Raw genomic sequence first — 19,642 nt, 5'->3', positions numbered from 1 at the left:
TGCTTCGATATGTTAAACTGATCCACTGACTAAATATTGCTCAATTTCAATAAAAGCATCCCGCTTTATCACCCGTGGTTAGCTTCAGCAGCATCAAGAGGAACTATTTGGCTGTAGCTTAACACATTTCCTTTAGGTCTGAATGCAGTTAGTAACCACAACAAAAAGGCTGATAATTGAAAGCAAAAACAGGAGTGAAATCAAACCCAGAACCAAAACCACCAGATTCAGAAAGCTACAACAGCCTACTACTGAGACCTGAGCACAGAGAGACTTAAAAAGTGTAGTACCATCACACACCGTAAGCGTAGACTTACATTACCCACAATAAGCAAATGTGCGCTCTTTATTGTGAGGAATGGCTTTTTCAAAAGCTTTGGTCTGCATATTTAATTATTCATACTGCAACAAGAAAAAAATCTATTTATTGGTTGTGTTCTTTCTAGATAATTATTTTATGAATACGTTTTCAGCAATAAAGAACTCAATTTGGGATTTTGCCCTCTTGCCAAAAGCTTATTAACCTTTACAATGTGTTTCAGAAAACCTCAGTCAACACTGATTTGACCAGCCGAATTTTCTTATGCTTTATACCCTTCCAAGATTCGGGGTTTGCAGCCAAGCTCAACACATCCCACTCTCTGCTGCTTAGAGAACACTTAGCCTACTGACACAGACTCGGTATAGTGCTCCGGGCTTCTCGTGTAAGCATACAATTTCAAAATGGTAGTCCACCACTTCCTTCAGCATTATATTATCTAAAAATACTCAGATGGCATAGGGACTTGGTACCAGGTTTATTTCAACTTTATCTGTTAAAAATGTTAAATGCAAATATAGTTTGACAAGTGTGGTGCAGAGTGACCAGCGGCACTGAACATGATGTTAAAGTGCTTTGAATAGTGCTGTTTGTGTGTTGCCAAACTTTCAATTCAGTGCTTTTGCTGGTGTGACTGAATATTTTTCTCAGGCATTACATTTATCGCTTTAGTGCTTCCCTACATAAGCCATTAGGCCTTACAGCTCTTTAGCATCAAGCTGTATTACTAAATGTATTCACTTTGATCGTGAATTGCAGATTTTTAAGGTGTTCCTCCTGAGTCATAAAAAACTGCGTGTTGCACCAAGGTCTTTGATCCGTGATGGTGTCTTTAGAGAGGAAACCGCCCTCTGTGATTGAATTTACAAACAGCCTGACAAGTTAAAAAAGAAAAGTATTCAGAGCAGAAATGTATCCACTCCATTTGCACTGCTGTATTTAGCTCTGAAGACAAGTTAATGTTTTCTTAACAGATGGCTGAAACGTATCATTTATATCACATCAAATTTAGGAATTAAATAAATGAAATTGTTTTTAAACTCTAAGTTACAGAGCTATCAGGGTTATTCATGTCTACTATACCCTTCTCCTTCTTCACCTCCTTTCTCTTTTTACCTAAACTACACAAAGGGCTCCCACACCGCCATGAACATCAAATTTAAGGACTTTTCCAGGCCCAATTATCTCAAATTCAAGTTACCGGCAAGGCATAGTTTGAGACACAGATCAAGGCTAATTACTGTTACAACAATTAAAATGATTATAATGAGAACAATCAGGCTCAACATGAGCTAGCAGACAACAATTAATCGAGAGGATTGAACTAAGAAGACTTCTCACTTCTGAGTTACAGTGAGGGAGGACAAGTGGGAAAAAATAATAAGACCAAAATAACTTCAATTTCTATTCATCTATTAAATGAGTTCAAGCACTTTCAATGAATCATGTGTATTTATGTCTGCTTTCAGAAGCTTGATTTATACCACCTTACTTACAGAATTTTGAGAAGTCTCATATGGGGACCATGTAAATAAAGATTTGGCTACAAAGATAATACTTGTTGGTCGATACGATGATGGGTTAAAATAATAATAATACAAATCATTTATATTTCACAATTTTAACAAAACAAAAAAGATTTTTAAAACCGTAAAAAAGATGTTTAATTTTTTTCAATTGTTGGAATACAAAACCTAAAATGCAAAACAAAAAAATGCAAATAACATAATTTGCAATTTGCATACATTTCTTAAATAAAATGTGGTATGAAAAACGCCGGTCAATTGAGGACAGAAAGTCTCCCTGGGAGGCTGACGGCTGAGAGTCAATGATCAATCAATGAGCCTGCAGCCGACAGAATCCCTAATGAAGCAGGTGCCGGATACCCCACCTTCCTCCTTCATGCTGCCTGCACTGCCATATAGTGCTTGAAGCCTGTGCCGAGGTGGATGAGGTATTGCCACACAGAGCGCCCGCAGAGAGCCCTCAGCACAGGTTTGTTGATGTCTAACAAAGTACAACACTGAGCGGCCTGCAGAGGCAGCCCTCTGTGAATTTGAGGCGAGCCAAAAAATTGTGCAGAAGTTTCTTTGGTCGTTACCTGAGCTACTGTCTCTGTCCAAGTCTTTGAATCTCAGTCTAGAGAACTATCATCTGAACTCTCGGCGCCTGCTGCTTTCGAGTTCTTCCTGCTCCTTTTTGAGTTTGGCCCCGAGTCTGAGTCTTTGTGGGAGTCTTGCTTTCGCTTTTTGCGCTTGTGAGTTTGTTTTTCCCTTTCATCATTACTCTCGCCTGAGCCGCTGTCCCCTTCTCTCCCTCTGGTCTTTGCAGTTTTCTTGTTTTTATGTCGACTTTTAGTCCTTTTCCTCCGCTGCTTGTCTTTGGTGGCATTGCTGTCATCGCTGCTGCTGTCGCTGCTCGAGCACTCGGCTTTCTTGTGCTTTTCCGCCTCATCCTTCTTCTTCTTTTTCTTCTTCTTCTTTCGAGAGGATTTTTTGGGTCGTTTGGATAAGCTTGCTTCCGTGTCAGACTTGGACTTTTTCAGTTTGTGGCGCCCAGTCTTTTTTGTGTCACTGTTTTTTTCACGAAAGAAAAGACAAATTGAATATAAAACAAATTAAGCTAGATAGGTTTAGTAGATATGACATAATTCTTAGAGGCAATCCACTAGTATAACGTTGTTTTAACCCTCTGAAGTGTCGTGCTTTTCTCAGTTTTATATCAAACTTTACTCAATGTCTTTAGCTTTTGGAATGACAAAACAAGACTTTAAAGACATAATCTTAGACTGAAACTGAGAGACTTTGATGAACATTTTATTGACCAAAATTATTATTACAAAGAATTCCGCAAAATCGATAATGAAAATACTGTTTTAACAGCCCTTATTAAAACAAACAGGGGGTCACTGACTGATGTTATAAAATGAATTAATGAGCACCAACATTATGGAAGTACAGTGTCAAATCTCTAGAGAGCCCTTTTGAAATGAAGTTGTAGAATAATTGTAATCTCTTGCTTATTTGATGCAGTGCAGTTCCATTTTTGCTTACCTGTCACTTTCAAACTCCTCTGGATAAAGCTCCTTGAAGCCACTATGTCCCCACCTGGCATTTGAACACATGAGATAATGCTTTGTCAATCTTGTCGAACTCCCCTGTATTACATTATAGTGTAGGACAATTAAAACTGTCAATAATACAAAGAAGGAAAAAAACTTTCTACTTTTCACCTTTCAGAAATATCAGCAGTTTTCAGCAGGATTTTTCCCAAGAAGAACAGAAAAAAACATGTTTAGATGAAGATTTAGTATTGTACTGTACCTGTCAGAATCTTTGGCTTCAAATTCATACAGTTTGCGGCTCCAGTATCGGGCCTCCCTTTCATCATGTTCCGAGCCTCGCTCTCTGCTCCGACTCAGGTCTCTGGGCTGATCTCGATCACAGTGCATTTGTCCCCTGAAAAACAATAACATCAATAAATCAGACAGCAACATACAGTAACAGGTCTCTAAACTGAGGGCTCCATTATGAAACATACTCCCAAATGATGCTTTGGTGTCACTTGGGTTTCTGGGTCTCAAATCAAATTGGGACATTCACTCTGCCTACCTCTCACACTTTGTCTCAGGAAAATGGTTGTTATGGGACGTGTGGACCTCATAGTTTCGCATTTTCCACATCTCCATTTCCTCCTGGATCTGCAGCGGGTCAACAACAGTAAGTACATTACAGATTGCCCAGACAAATAATGCTTAGACAAACACACGTTATAAGTGGTTTATTTAGATTCACAAAATGCCCATGAGTATACTGGATTAAAATACTTTCATATCAGTAACATACATTTATATCTTAGCTAAATTATATATTTTTGATCTCAATCACAAGTCATCTTTAGGATAAGAGTTCTCCTCTAGACAGAAGACTATTTTAATAATTGTTAACAATTTAAGTGTTTTGATTAACATACACAGTATTTTTATTGGTATATGTGTTGCATACAAAAACACTGAAAGAAGAATATGTAGCAACACAAAATCAAATAAAAATAGCACGTTATGACAGCTATTAAAAATATATATATTTTAAGACTACAAATTAAATATATTTGCATATGACAAACACTATATACTGTACTTAAAGTGGACAGCTGCGCAGATTCAAAAGAGGTAGGTAGAAAATGTAAGGAAGTGCTGCCTGTCTTTGAATGTACAAGATAAGTATGAGCCTGTTACACAGTTCTATTACATTCATATTACAAATAATTGATTAATTGATAAATAAAATATAACAGGTTTTTGCAGCTCAACAACTTTACAGATTGAAGATTCAATGATGTAAAGGCTTTATTGTTATGCACAAAAGCAACTGCGCTGTAAGTAGAAATGAAAATTGTAAGTCCCTAGCTTCTCAAACAAAGCAACAATCATATACACATAACAATAAATACAATAGTGTAAGATACATAATGGTGCAAGACTGTAAAATGCAGGAATAGGTTAAATATACAGTACATGTAAAATAGAACTAGATAAAGTAGGAGGGCCTCCAGCAAAAGCAGGTTTTGGTAGTTAAGTAAGTTTAGCTGCAATTGTAAACCATTTTATAGTCTACTTCATATACAGCTGATATTAGTCTATAGTTTGGAGACAGGTGACCATTTATTGATTTACCCATGAAAATAACAATGTGAATAAGTTGTTATAGTGCATCAAAAGCTTATAAAGACACTAACAGAGCTTGTTCACAAAGAAAGATTGCTATGTGAGGATACCTCATACCCCCGTCAGAGGTATTATTCGTTTTTGTTTATTAACTGGCCCCTTGCTTCCTGTCGTTGAGCAAGAGCAGCCCCTGGCCAAAGCAATGCAAATTTCCCTTGGTTCTACAATCAGTTACAACTTAATTTGGCTTCTACGTCTAAGCTTAATTATAGCAACGAAGGAAGATAAAATAGAAAACCCATCGGAATAATGCAAGACAATTCAACAGCTTTCTTTAACACATGAACTCAAACGCACCTTGTTGTGGGCATCTGTGTGGCGGATTACATTTCTCAACAGTGTCTTCCCCAGCGGCTGCCTTGACATGATCACACCTGAAGTGAGACACATGTAAGTTATCATCAGATTTAACCGATCGTTGGTTGATTAAATATAAGAGTTATTAGTATCATTTATACATAATAGCTGCAACAATAATTACCCTGTTACATGAACATCACATGTTAGCCTAGCTCGCTAGCTAACACTTTGAGGTTATCAGATACAAGCATATATTTCAATAAACCTGATTAATACATTAAACCTGTTTAAAATCGGTATTAATTACTATTTAATACTACTATACAGTTACTTTCATTTTGTAAATATGTACAAACTGTACCTTTTCCAAAACGAGTAGCATTCAAGAAGAACAAACCACGGCTTACGCATCTACCGGTACTTCCGCTTTGCACGTCATACGTCACCAAACGTTGGAAATACTGAACTGTGATTGGTCCAATGTTCCGTCCATCATTGACATAAAAGCTGTACACCCAGTGCCTTGTGTGGTACAAACCAGTTTGTTTTCGTGTGTTTTAATCAAAAAAATGTCCATATCTTTCACAATTGCATATCAAACGAACTCGGTGAGGACGACATGCATATTTTCCCTCTTGAACTAGTAGTTCAGGGAAACTACGAGCCGCCATTAAAAGTTGAAAACCATGGACACATCACAGAATCACTCATGTTGTGTTCAGAATTATGAGAATGTGCCGCTGATGACTACACTTTCAGGAGAACAGGTATGAACTCAAATCTGCGTACAAAATGTTTAGATTCAAAATATATTTGCTTTACCAAAATAAATACAATACAATATAAATACCGCAGAATAGTTTAATTCAGAAGATATTATTTGTTCTTCAGCATTTATGCATTATTTCGTAGTTTACACTTTATATTGCAGCGGGTTAATGTGGGGCTCATTTTAAATATCTGATTTCTTAGATATTTTATTTAGGCCCATTAGTTTATATTCTGCTGGATAGCTTGTGGATTTTACTCCTGGGAATTATTTGCATCATTATATCATCTAATCCTGTTTGTTGGTTTATATTTTGAGTTTAATCTAAATGTGTAACTAAAGTTAGTAAACAAATCCAGTGAAAGTAGAACGTATAATATTAACCTCTAGATTGTAATGGATTAAGAATTAGTTGTATAATTAAATAATTATAATAGCAATTATAAGCAGCTTCAACATTTTACTTCAGGCTGGCGTATTTTAGTAAATGTACTTACCCAAATATAAACAACGTCAATCTAAAAGATGCTACTCACTGCAGAACTAATGTAAAGTCCTCAGGGGGCCAACCAGTAGGCCTATGCTACATAAAATGCTACTAACAGGAGCTGCACCATCAGCCAGTTCTGGTAATGTATGCACATACATATAGGGAGAAAAATCTCATTGTAACAACTAATTAGTTTCAGTCTACTTACAATACCCTGGCAGTAATGCAAGCACAGCATGATGAAGAGTAAGTGGTGCTCAATTAAATGGTAGCCTAATTAGAGCTAATGAGTGGACTACTTGGTTACGTGTATGACGCTATGATCCATATTACCACTGACGATGAAGATAATGGTATGCTTTAAATGTAACCCAGTGGGAATCTTAAGTTTCATTTTATTTTATGTATGTCTATTCAACCTAATTTTAGATAAGTACCTGTCAGCTTTATGCTACAGTCTCACTGAATATCAAGTGTTTATAATAGGCAGGGTTTTCTTTTAAGCTGCTGCTCACCCTTCAAGATGTTTGATGCTTACTGTAGCTCCTTCAAGTACTGATACCAGTCACTGTGGAGAATATTTGACATAAATCATCAAATAGAAAAAAAATCTTTATATGTAAAGAAATATATTTTTTCTTATTTCCTCTCAAAATAGATCATTGGTGTAAACCTCACTAAAGGAAGTATTTTAGTCTTAGATTTGAAGCAGTGTCAAAGTAGTTTAGTGTACTGTTTTATTGCGGAGTACATTAATGTTCCTGAATTGGCTTGAATGAAAAGTGAATGACACAATTTAATGACATGTAGGGGAACATTTTGTGTTTGTAGCTCAATTCTCATCGAACCAGGATTCTTTTGAATAAAGCATTGTATTTTTTTGAATTATCTTATTATTGTTATTATTATTATTTTACCTAAATAAATGAAAAACAAAGTTGGATTCGTATTAAGTTTCCTCTTTTCCAAACAGTTTCTGTTATTAAGATAACACATGTAGGAGGTGATGCATCATTGGCAGAGGTATGAATGCTTGATCATTTTCCGATCATTTCAGAGCAAAATTGTTTGTCTCCCTATGGCTGCTATTTAATGCACAAATATGCAAAAATACGGGGTTCATAATAGCAACAAAACCAACTTTCAACCATCTTTCGCCCTACAGTGTTGTCTCCCCAACAATAACCCTCTTGGACTTCTTTCATAAATTGTATTTGACAAAACAAAATGGATGGGATTTTTGGGGAAACATTTTTATCAGTCTTTGGGGCTTTATGCATATCTGAAGGTCACTGAAATAAGAAAGATGGGCAAATCCTGTGTCGTGGCGGGCACAATAATGATTTACAATCAGAACAAACAATCTGCTCTATTTTACCAACTCATTTGAATTACAAATTGGCCGACTGCATGCTGTCCCTGCGGCAAACACACTTTCTTCTCCTTCCTTCCTTCCCAGTGGTGGAATGACTTTCCAGCCACGTTTTGAATAGCAAAGTCACTCCTCATATCATCCATGCAAGCATAGAATATTGTTTCATGATATATTTTGTTTCCCCGAACTTCCTCAGTCACATCTTGGTCTCCCCAATCCATATCAATTGCATGTCCTGTCCCCGAGTTTGTCCTTGTATTTTTTAATATTGAAGCTAAGACATTCAAAGAACTGAGCGCACCAAGACACAATGGAAACTATATGAAGGATGTTCCCGGAAAGGCTTTTTGAAAAGGATTTTTTTTTGCCACTGGATATCAGCTCTCCTTCTGTCCATTATTGCCACTTTCTCTTTGGAAACAATACTTACACTAAGTTGCATTCTTTAGGTTTGGATAAAGCCCCTTAGCTATTTAATCCCCATGTCAAATACTTGGATGTGCATATATCTTTGATTTACTTGCCAGGTGGGACATTTTAGTTTGTCAGCAGAGCAAAAAATCATGGCATATTAAACTATTAATATAATACTCCTGCCTCTGCTGTTGGATGTACAGTGTAAATCTAATGCTGCATTAGTCTGGTGGTCTACACACATTTGCATGTCTGTAATATTGCTCTATAGCTCATTAAAACATTTGTTGATGGTGCTCACACAGAATTTAAAGCACTGTCATTTTGTTCTGGGCTCAAATACAAACTACCACTTACAGACCTATTTCACATTCTTGCTTGTGACGCCAAAACATTTCTAACAGCTTAATGACAGAGTGCTTTACAACAATTATTTAACACTTCCAGCACATGTTTTAGAAAAATATTTAGATTCTGTTGCCTGCTGCCCAAGTTGCTAAAATAACACTTTTCAGCATTTGGGTTTTCCTCTCACCATTGCTGTTAAAATTCTGGTCACTGCATACAATACACATTCATGAATATGAGAGATAAATAAGCTGTAATTGTAGGCTTCATTTAAAAAAAATACCATTTCTGTTTGTTTTTTACCTCCATACTTCCTCTGTCTGTGTAAATATATCATTAACCTCTGACATGTCTCGTCAGCGTGGTATGTTGTTGTTATGCAAGCTTGTGATTTCGTTGTATAAAACAAACACAGATTATAATGTCTCTGTCGATCCCCACACTTGCCCTCATTTTTACAGCATACACAAAAAGGGAAAGGGTTGAGAAGGAGAAAAATATCTAGCCTCCTCCTTGTGAAAGGAGAGAGCAGTGAGGAAAGAAGGGAGGAGGAATGAGGGAAAGGGGGAGGGTAAACACACCCAGACAGAGCCATGTCTGACATCCACGCTGACTGAAAGAAGGAGGTTTCAAGGTTTCAAGGTTTCAAGGTTTTATTTGTCATATGCACAGCAGATACAGCGTATATGTTGGCAATGAAAATCTTATGTCGCGGAAGGAAGGAAGGACTGATACAAAGCCAGTGCGTCCGAGCAGAAGAGAAATAGGGGAAGGAGGGAGGGAGGGCGGAGGGAATAAATGCAAAAAAGACCGGCAGAGAAAAAAGGCTAAAAAGATGCACAAGAGCTGCATCAGTTCTCGTCCGCAAGGAACAAAAAACATTGTGTTCGTGAATGGGAGCTGGTGAGCTCAGGCACAGGGCGAGTGCAATGAGAAACCAGGCAGACTTCAGCCTCTGCTGTTGCTGAGCACTCTCTCTCCCTCTGTCTCTCTTACTGCAAGCTAGGACTGAGCCTAGGTATGATATAGAGGCTTTTGAGTAAGATTTGGAGCTTTGTGTTTTAGGAATATGCTGGTGGCTGGCTTTAAACGTGCTGTTATTTCTGATTGAACACAGTGTGCAACGTGGGTTGTTGCTTCCAGGGCTGCTCCCCTCCCTGCTGTCTGTGCCTGTGTTTGGGCTATGGTCCTGACTGAGAAGCAGAGCATCACCCAGATGCAGGGCTGCAACTGTATGGGAGGTTAAGCCAGTAAACACCAGCATGGGAGCCAAACAGATGAAATGGTAAGAGCTGTTTTTTATTATAGCATTATGGCAACCCAGGGTGCTGCTTCTGTCTACCGAGTGCATCCGTAGCAGAGATATAAATACAGCAGGCCTAAATTCAAGAGGATGTACATCATCATAATACTCTTATCAACATGCTGGTTTCAGGCTTAATGTATTGCATTTCACCATTACAATATGACTTTGCTAGCTTAACTGTGCAGGTTATTGTTCACAGTGTTTACGGTGCAGTAGGTGTGTCCCTGTCTCTCTGAGCTGAGCTGCTATTGCCTAGCAACCACTATGTAGCTTCCAATACCGGCTCTTCCGTCTCATGATCAGCATGGAGGTCATACATTTTACATTGTATTAAAATAACAATTACAATACAGTCTCACTTCTGAAAATATGTTTTAAAGCTACCATCTTTGCCTAGATTTGGTACAGTATTTACAAGATGAGATGTAGTTCAGTATTTGACTCTAGGGCATCCCAATCTAGGGATCTGGCCTCTGTAAACAGTTCACAAGACAAAATGGACAAGACGTGACAGGATTATGTAAGAACGAAAAAAATATTGGATAGTTTTAATGGAAAATAAATGGTATGTATTGCAGTTACAATACAGTGTGGTAAGAGCACACATTTAAAGTCTAACACAAAAATAACATATGTTAAAATACCGAAACCAGGTTTAGAATATAGATCATTAAAATATAAACAGGTGGGGTTCCATTCAAACAGTATCAGATCTCACGTGAGGTAGTGTAAGGGTACATGGTTAAAACAGATGTTCATGATTATGCCCTTGATATTGTACTTAATGTCCCATTATATCCCCTGAGTCAGTTGTAATTAATTGAGTTGTAATGAGAATAAAAATGAGTCGACGACATTAATCCAGAAAGAAAAGGAGAGAGGGGGGTATTACCTCATATATACCTTTTGGATATTCAAAATGTTATTGAAGATGAAACCACTTAAAATGTTTGGAAGGTGAGTTTCTCTTTGATGAATCTGATAATGATTAATCTAGAATATAACTAGAGGCCCCACAGAGAAAAGGGTTTTGGATTTATGGTTTCACTGTAAGCACTGGCAATGCATAGTATTTTAAAGAGTTATGTTGTTTTTTATTATAAGTCTTTTTCTGAGCAGAAACAAACAATATACATTTTAGTTGGGAGATAAATATAGGGGAGTTACAAGTTATAAACAAACCTCTGAAATGTTATGAAGCTGATGTAATAAATCGCATAAAATAGAAGTAATTGAGTAATAAGTACCCCAAACGTGCACTTCAATACAGTGGTGTAGCAAATGTACTTAGTAACTTTCCCCCACTGCTGATCAGATAATCTGTTGCACTGAAGCTCATCTCCTGCAAATCCCAGGGCGTAATCCTGGGTTTCCCCATATGTTCCAAATCTGTATTTGTGTTTTCTTTTGGTACAGCAGACGGCGAGCGACTAAAATACACTTTTGAGTTTATTGAACTGCTGCCTGCCGAGACAATGATAGAGGGTATCTTGATAATGTCATCGTCTGCAATGACAAGATTAGTTGAAGGCAGCCGCTTTGATCCCTTTTCCAGAAACACTTAGGGATAATCACAGCAGCATCTGATAAGAAGCTCAGTTCATTTTTTTTTTTTTTTGTGACCCGATGCAATTACTCTTTCTGAGGAGGGAGAAGAACCGAACCATCAGAAGTTTCTCAGTTTCTGCAATGAAAATTAAAATGTTAACTTTATAGTTTATTTAGACATACTAGAGGCTAGAGGATAGCAATGTCAGTCTTTTGGTCTGTCATTTAGTTTAAAACTGAAATATCTCGTCAACTTTGGGATGAATTTCCATCAAATTTAAGAAAGATATCCAGAACAGACAGATATATGTGAGATGAAGAATCATAATAACTTTTTTCTGCCATTGACATTCCCTCCAGTGCCAGCATGATGTTCGCAATATATATATTTTTTATTAAAAATTTCTAATCAACTACTGGTTTGGTACATTAATTAAAAGAGATGTTCTTACGGCATCATCAGGTCTTTTTATTTATTGCTCTAATACCATTGATTTATGACCAACTACCTTCAAACAAACAACAAATCAGCATCAGTTGTACTTTGTGTTGTTAAAAAGTAAATATTGACATGCTAACAGTCCAAACTTGCATTGTCATCTTAAGCATTTATTGTGCTGATATTAGCTCAGTGCATAAGTACAGCCTAGCAAAGCTGCTTAATCTTACTTTGAGTTTGTTCTGTGGCTCAGAGGCAGAACTTAGGTGCACATTACAATAAACAGCACAGCAACATGTGCACAATCATTCTACAAAGAGGCAGTGTGAATTCTAAAGTGACAGATAATACAAGTGTTACGGGTTTACTGTCTGTTGTGGTATTAGCTTGTGCTGAGTAATACTATTGGATAAGCAGAAAATCTCATCAGCTACAATCTGAATCTCTCTGCGATGTATAATGGGAAGAACATGTTCTTCCTTACTGAGCAAATGCAATCCCTCAGGACATTCTTTGGTGTTTAAACACAGTTTTATCCCACAGTTATTTTTTCCCTCTCAGATTTTCTTGGCCTCAGGAACAGGGTGATGAATTGTAATGGTTCTTTATCCCTTCTCTCAAGCATAGAGCTATAGGATCTATTTCTGCAGACGCAGGCTTGCTTTCCCATGAAGACACAGATTGGAAAAAGAAGGAATCCCATGTTAAAGGAGCGTGCTTAATGCCATAGGTCACAGGTCACAGTAGCTGTATCCTATTTCTGCAAACACAGCAGAGTGAAGATGACAGCCAGCCTGTACCTCAGGCTGCTGAAGATGCTCACAGAAAACACAAATGCATAAAAGCTTCAAGAAAACCAGCTGCTCAGAGACCATACAGGATTTTGTTTTGAAATGATGGCCTAAGGGTTAGCAAACTATTTAAAGAATTTCCTGTGGGAGACATTATATAGTTGCACTGCTCCGTCCCTGCTGGTTATTTTCTGAACAGGTTTCCATCCTGTGCTGTCCATATTTGCACGTAGTCTGTGATACACTGTATTCTTATGGGCATTACATGTTTAAAACGTGATTAACTCACATTTTATGCTCTTTGGGGAGTTATTAAAGGGTATATCTCCATTTTATGTTTCTGGGTTTATTTATTGCCATTCATTTGGCAGAGATGCAAACACACACACACACACACACACACACACACACACACACACACACACACACACACACAAACACACAAACTAATTTCTTCCGTGCCCGCCTTCTGTTTCAGCCTGAGCTCAGCCAGCCCTGCTCACTCCCCCAAAGAGGAGTATGTTATCACCCAGTGCGCTGACACCCCTAAAGAAGAAGCACTTCATGATCAGTCTGAGGACCAAGGCGAACCTTGGGATGAGAAATCCGAGCTGACAGAGAAGAAATCTGTCACAGGTCGGTTGGCTGCACATCAACGCTTTTAGAGCAAGATGCCTTGCAATGAATCCCAACAAAGAAAAAGAATAGCTCCATAGCCTCATCTCCCCTTTGCCTCTCTTCCTCTCAGAGGATGTGTCGCTGTGCGGACTGTGTCCCTCCCTCGGGCACAATGTGCAAGAGGAAGAGAAATCCTGGGAGGAGCAGCTGGACGCCCACCAGGAGCAGCTGGAGAAGGAGATGCAGGAGGCCAGGAGGATGGTGTTTCGCCTACAGGTAAGTCCCGGTGATGATACACTTAAAAAGTGAACCTCTGTTCCTTTCATATGAACACATTGACAGTAGGCACGCAGACTACAGATGAACCATAGGAAGGTAACAGCTCAAATATAGCACACAGATATTCTAGCCACATACAGACTTCTGATCCGCTGCACATTTCTTCAAAATAGATCAAATACATTTGAGAAAAATGGATACAATAATAACAAATACATTCAAATAGTCAATAAATAAACACCATATTTGCCCTTGACCCTACAGCTCTGTTGAAACATTTGAGAAAGTACTTGTAACATCTGTATTAAAGTTTCTACTTGGGGTATGTAGCCATTCATCGATCACAAGATTGACACTCCAGACCTCTATTTGTCAATTTTTATTGACACTATTTATAATCTCTCAACTGCTGGTCGGGCTGACAATATAATCTCTATTCTTCCACTGTAAAATCGATACAAAGCTGGTCCAGTATTAACACACGCGTGCAAAGTAATCTCTGTGATAGGGATGATTGATCCAGTGGCTACATGCCTCTAATGCAGTGAAAACAATAAATGGGAATGTCCAGGTATGTCAAATATTGTATTTACTGTAGTTAATATAATAATATTGGATAACATGCTTTTATTGTGAAAGCACTTCATATCACTGGCATTTTACAGGTTAAAACATGGTAATTCAATATTATTTTTTTATTTCACAGGGACAGCTTCTTAGTTAATGTATTGTTTAATGTACTATATGTATCTGCATTTATTGTTATAATATTACCCTACACTTTACCTGTAAACACCGGTGATGTACTGACATTTTGAACATTATATTAAATTATGGGGTGTTTTTATGATTGCTTTATTTATAGATAATCATTTTTTTCAACATACAGTATACATTTGAACATTAAATAATAGGTGTTACGCAATCATTATATTTTTATACAGATGGGCAGGTCTTATAGACAAATAGACGTGATACATTTCCATTCTAATGCAAAGTCTTTCTTTTCTTACTGGTATCAACATTTTAAAACGCCTTTTTTGTTTCTGTGTTTTCGTACCCTTATTAACTAGACCTCTAAATCAACAAAAAAATAACTATTTCAAATGAATGAAGTGAAACAAAACATTGTAGTTCTAAGAAAAATAGACCCACAGGCATCCTGGACACAGCACATTATACTTTAATTATGTTTGTGTTGTACCTGCACTTTATGCTGTATACAGTATATATGGGTTAGAGGGTTGGAGTGGGTGTTTACCCTTTCAGGTTTTCATTACTATTCAAATTTGATACAGTTTGGTCCAGTTGAATTCTCTGGCTCGATTGTGGGAATGGTAAACTTGCTGTGCAGCAAAGTATTACAAGTCTAAAATGCTGTAAATACAAATGCAGAAATAAATTATGCTCCCCTGCCACGTTGAGTTAAATTTGATTGCTTACAGGCTTATACTTTATGTTCTTCTTACTTTGGCTGTGGTCTGTTTTGCCCTCAGTCTTTGCTGCTCCAAGGGTCCCTCCCTGAAGAGGACCAGGACGGATCTGTGAGCATGGGAGACAGCCGGGCTAGTGCTGAACAGCAGCTGGTACAGTGCCCTCTCTCTGCTAACTCGAGAAACCAACACTTGCTCGCCTCTCTCTCTGTGTGAAGTGTCAGTGTCAGCCCTTCTGTTGTGATGATGTTTGCAACCATCACTCCTCTCGAGAGTGGATACTGTAGAGCACAATTGAATCTCTTTGATCTCCTAGCCCTCTCTCATGCAGGCCCACTGCCTCCTCATAGGTTTTGACATTTTTCCTTTCTCTAATTACACTCTCATACCCTCTCCCTTTGAAGGTTCTAATCCGCAGTCGCCTGGACCAAAGTGTGGAGGAAGGCCTTGATCTCAAGGTACTGTTAGTAAATGCAATTAGGTTTAATATAGATGAGCTGCCATACAAGAAAAGAATGCCTTTCTCTAATGCCAATGTTAATTTATGTGGCTATTAGAGGGAACTCTTGAGAAACAAACAAGAGGCACGCCACCTTCAGGCCATCAAGGTAAACCCCTTACATTATTTTCACCTTTTTGAGTGAGGTAAAACTGATGCTATTCCAAACGGATGATTCTGCAGTTTGTATTACAAAAAATTTATACTCTTCACTTTTTATAAGACGATAAAGTTTAAAAAATGGTGTATGCTGTAGAAGAGGCAGGTGGATGCTGTGTATCTGTATTCAGGTCTCCTATGGACGTTTCTTTGATCTCCCTCTCTTTCTCATTAGGATGCTCTGCAGCAGCGCCTGGCAGTGCAGGAAGATGCTGTGCTGCAGCTAAAGCAGGAGCTGCTGAGGTGCAACATGGCTAAAGATCAGCTGGAAGGGGAAAATGTGAGACAAGTGATGATTTCCATTTGACACGATAAGATATTTGACTTGCTTGACCTGTGGAGGCAGGTTTATGTGAGAGCAACATTACACTTTATATAAAGCCAATTTATTTCTGTTTGCAGGCGGAGCTCAAACACAAGTTGAGTGACCGGAACAAATTGCTTGGTGAATATGAGGTATCATCTTTTATTATTCACACATTCCAATGCATTCTTTGGATGGATACATTCATATGCAGACTTATGTCATCCATCTTTCTTTTCACATAGCAGCAGCTCGGTAGGAAAGACAGAGTACTGCAGCAGCAGCAGCAGCAAAAGCTTGATGACGCCCAACATAAAGGACATGAAGTCAGCCATGGACGGGTAGGGATCCAGATCTGTGTTTTAACAATATATGACAGTTATGAACTGGATCAGAATAAAACATGTTGAACCAGTTCCATTCACATAAGTAAATGCAACTAAATAATAAAAATAAATATTAAGCTGAACTATATTTTACTGGGATTTTATGGATAGGGCTAGTTGTATTACATTTTGTTATTGTCAACAATGCCAAAAATGTCATGCTCAATACTCTGCAACATACAACCCTCTTGTGGCACTTGGAACCAAAACTGTTGGTTTCTACTGAATATATCATTCCTTTAAAAGGGGTAAGAAATATATTTTTTCAATGTTTTACTAATATCCTATATGCAGTATGTTTTTAGCAAATGTTAAATAGTAAATAGTCCATTAGTTTGGGACTATTTCCAGCTGTAGATTTACATTTGGTGAGTATTTAACGAGATGAAGCAACATGTCACTCTCTGCAACACAAGCTCATTGATGTGTTTTAAATAGCATTTTGGACGACAATAGGGGTGTGAAGGTAAAGCGAAGGGGAATAAGATAAATCAGCCTTGGCTTGGTTGGTCAGATACTGATCTTTTCATGGCATTTGTTGAACCTTATTATGAAAAAATTACCAGCTTCCTCCTTGAAAATCAGCCTGCCTTATTTACATATTCACATGTGTTGTTGTTTATTTTGCAGTCATTCAGGAGTGAAAGCGGTGGTTACAGTAACTCCGCGTCTTCAACATCTCCTGCAGTATTTCAACACAGTTCCCCAGTACGTATGCTATTTTATGTCAGTCTTTATTTGAATACTATCAGTTGTGCTCATTGTATCAAAGCTTATTTCTGGAAGAACAATTTAAATAATGAGAATGTTGACTTAGTCTCAATTTTAAGATATTCCTATCAAGATCATGAGGTACAAGGTTAAAATGTTAACTTAATAGGTCAATATCTTTTAGGCATAGGGTAAACTGATGACTATAATATACTGAGACAAATTATGAATTGAAAAATTAAAAACACCTTTGCAGAAATGGTTTAACCATAAAGAAGCTGTTACAGGGGGAAGAGCTGCAGCTGGTCAGAGAGGCCCTGCGTAGTTTGAGGGACGGCTTTTCTGGCCATGACCCCCAACACCACACGCTGGACACGTTGGAGCAGGGTGTGGGCAGCCTCATGGACCGGTTACACAATCTGGAAAGCCAGCGCAGACAGGATCGAGGGGTACTTACTCACACACACACACACCATGTCAGAGAAAATCTTAAAAAATAGCAACGCATCTGTCACCTAATGAGTGAGTCAATAACAAATCATGTTTACCATGGATCTTCTTCCAGGAGGAATTTAAATCCCCGGGACGCAGAGCCACCTCGACAGACCGGGATTCCTGGCCGCAGAGCTCAAGTGAGACAAACATAATCCTTGTTGTTTGTTTGGGATTTGTCATCCTCTGCAACATCTCAACTCTGGCTGTTGTAATCAAATTGTGCCGTCCAATTACACTGCTATCTATGGAGTGGGCATGATTGGCTGTGAGGCGAGAGCCATTTCAGATTGTGGTTGTGAAAAACAGCATTTGTTGTTTTTGTGATTATTTCCAGAAATGGCACACTCACACAGCAGCCCGGGACTGGACACCGCCATCTCCACTAAAGTGCTCTACTTCACTGATCGCTCGCTCACTCCGTTTTTGATTAACATCCCAAAAAGGTGACAAAAAAACAAACAATTTTTAACAGGTTTATGTAACGCTGTTGTTTTTTCCCCCTCGCTGTAGCATGCATGCATTTTAAGCAAATTGCTGTGTTGACTGAGGACACATGGCCTGATCCAGGCATGACTTAATCTACATATAGATGCTTCAGAAACTGTGCTGTAAAAATGTAAATTCTTGTCAAGCTTAATGTCCATGTGGGTGTATATGTGCATAGATCATGACTGACAGTGCACTTTCACAGGCTGGGTGAAGTGACACTGCGAGACTTCAAGGCCGCTGTGGACAGACAAGGCAGTTTCAGATATCACTTCAAGGCCCTCGACCCGGAGTTTGGCACCGTGAAAGAGGAGGTAGGCGTGGGAGTGAAATTATAGCCTCTACTTCTTTTCAGATCAACGTCAGCAGGCAAATATAAAATGGCAGTTATAGAGTAAGATACACTAATAATAGCCGCGGCTGTGCTATACTTCAAAAAAACACTGCAGGGCGACGGAGTAGTCATTTTCACTTTCAATCCAGACCTTTGCACGTTGTAGATGTGAGTGGTTCTTAGATATGTAAATGCTGGATGTTCGCTCTTCAGGTATTCCAGGACGGAGCAGTTGTGCCGGGCTGGGAAGGGAAGATTGTAGCGTGGGTGGAGGAGGACCACGGAGAGAGGAGGTAAAGCCAAAAGCCACAGAACACCACTACAAACCTCAGTTGTTGCCACTGGACCAGGATTTCACTGAAAACACTTGTGATGCCATTATAGAGAATAATAATAATAATACAATTAACTTGGACCAAGGGGTTTAACACCAATGTGATACAAAACCATGTTTTAAAAGTGAATGCTTCATATAAATAATCTGACCTTTGACATTTAGTACCACTTTTTTTATTTTGAAGGTATGAATATTGTACATTTTTGCAGTTCCTAAATGTATTTGTAAGACAAACAATTTATGGTCATGTAAGTGATGTGAATCTGAAATATGAAAGATTGCTTTTTTCAATGTACAATAAATAACACATCACGACCTGTGCTCTTAGAAGCTGTAACAGTGCATAATATGCAGACCTTAAAATACAAATGTTTACTGACATTTTTCACATGTTCCAGATTGCCAAATAGTGATGTTAATGTTCTGCATCAATTTTGATGTTTTAATAAACATAAATTATTGCAGCATGGATCCTTCTGTTGTCAATTATTTACAGGCCTGCAGTAATTACTCTGTACTCCAGCTCCCAGCCATTATACACCTACACTTATACACCCACACATTTAAAAACAAAACCAATAGATTGCAATTAAAGTCAATTAATTGTTCAGGGTTAAAAATAACGCTTGCTGCTGTATCAACCCACCGAGCACAGGACGAAGTGACACATTTGTTTCAGTAAAACATTGGGTCTCATTCAACCATTTTATTCTTGAATCTCACTCTTTCACAAAAGTGTGTGGCTGATCTTGTTATTATTATTATTATTATTATTA

At 38.2% G+C, this 19,642-nt stretch overlaps 2 protein-coding genes across 7 annotated transcripts; one reads left to right on the top strand and one right to left on the bottom strand.

The window, feature by feature from the left end:
• Positions 1–782: 782 nt before the first annotated feature.
• Positions 783–5,784, bottom strand: nkapd1 (NKAP domain containing 1). Its single transcript, XM_063907269.1, is given in 7 exon segments — positions 783–2,892; positions 3,373–3,426; positions 3,643–3,777; positions 3,931–4,019; positions 5,343–5,419; positions 5,707–5,754; positions 5,757–5,784. Coding segments are annotated over 7 exon segments (870 nt in total). The 3' UTR covers positions 783–2,453.
• dixdc1a (DIX domain containing 1a) lies at positions 5,208–19,333 on the top strand. 6 transcript variants are annotated; one of them, XM_063907265.1, is made up of 16 exons: positions 5,208–5,435; positions 9,859–10,026; positions 13,304–13,461; positions 13,574–13,719; positions 15,219–15,308; positions 15,560–15,613; positions 15,713–15,763; positions 15,989–16,093; positions 16,216–16,269; positions 16,363–16,458; positions 17,134–17,211; positions 17,493–17,663; positions 17,780–17,846; positions 18,044–18,152; positions 18,401–18,509; positions 18,743–19,333. In XM_063907265.1, the coding sequence occupies exons 2-16, from the start codon at positions 10,004–10,006 to the stop codon at positions 18,824–18,826; spliced, it is 1,395 nt and encodes a 464-aa protein (XP_063763335.1). In that variant the 5' UTR covers positions 5,208–5,435; positions 9,859–10,003; the 3' UTR covers positions 18,827–19,333. The 6 variants fall into 6 exon arrangements, with proteins under 6 accessions (XP_063763335.1, XP_063763334.1, XP_063763338.1 ...); XM_063907264.1 differs by lacking the exon at positions 5,208–5,435 and adding an exon at positions 5,798–6,112; XM_063907268.1 differs by lacking the exon at positions 5,208–5,435 and adding an exon at positions 9,462–9,759 and having other exon boundaries at positions 16,366–16,458; positions 17,502–17,663.
• Positions 19,334–19,642: the final 309 nt, after the last annotated feature.

This window comes from Eleginops maclovinus, chromosome 18 (genome assembly GCF_036324505.1).
Source record: "Eleginops maclovinus isolate JMC-PN-2008 ecotype Puerto Natales chromosome 18, JC_Emac_rtc_rv5, whole genome shotgun sequence".
Lineage (NCBI taxonomy): Eukaryota > Metazoa > Chordata > Actinopteri > Perciformes > Eleginopidae > Eleginops > Eleginops maclovinus.
Note: the sequence above shows the minus strand (reverse complement) of the source record. Positions and strands in the feature narration are given on the sequence as shown.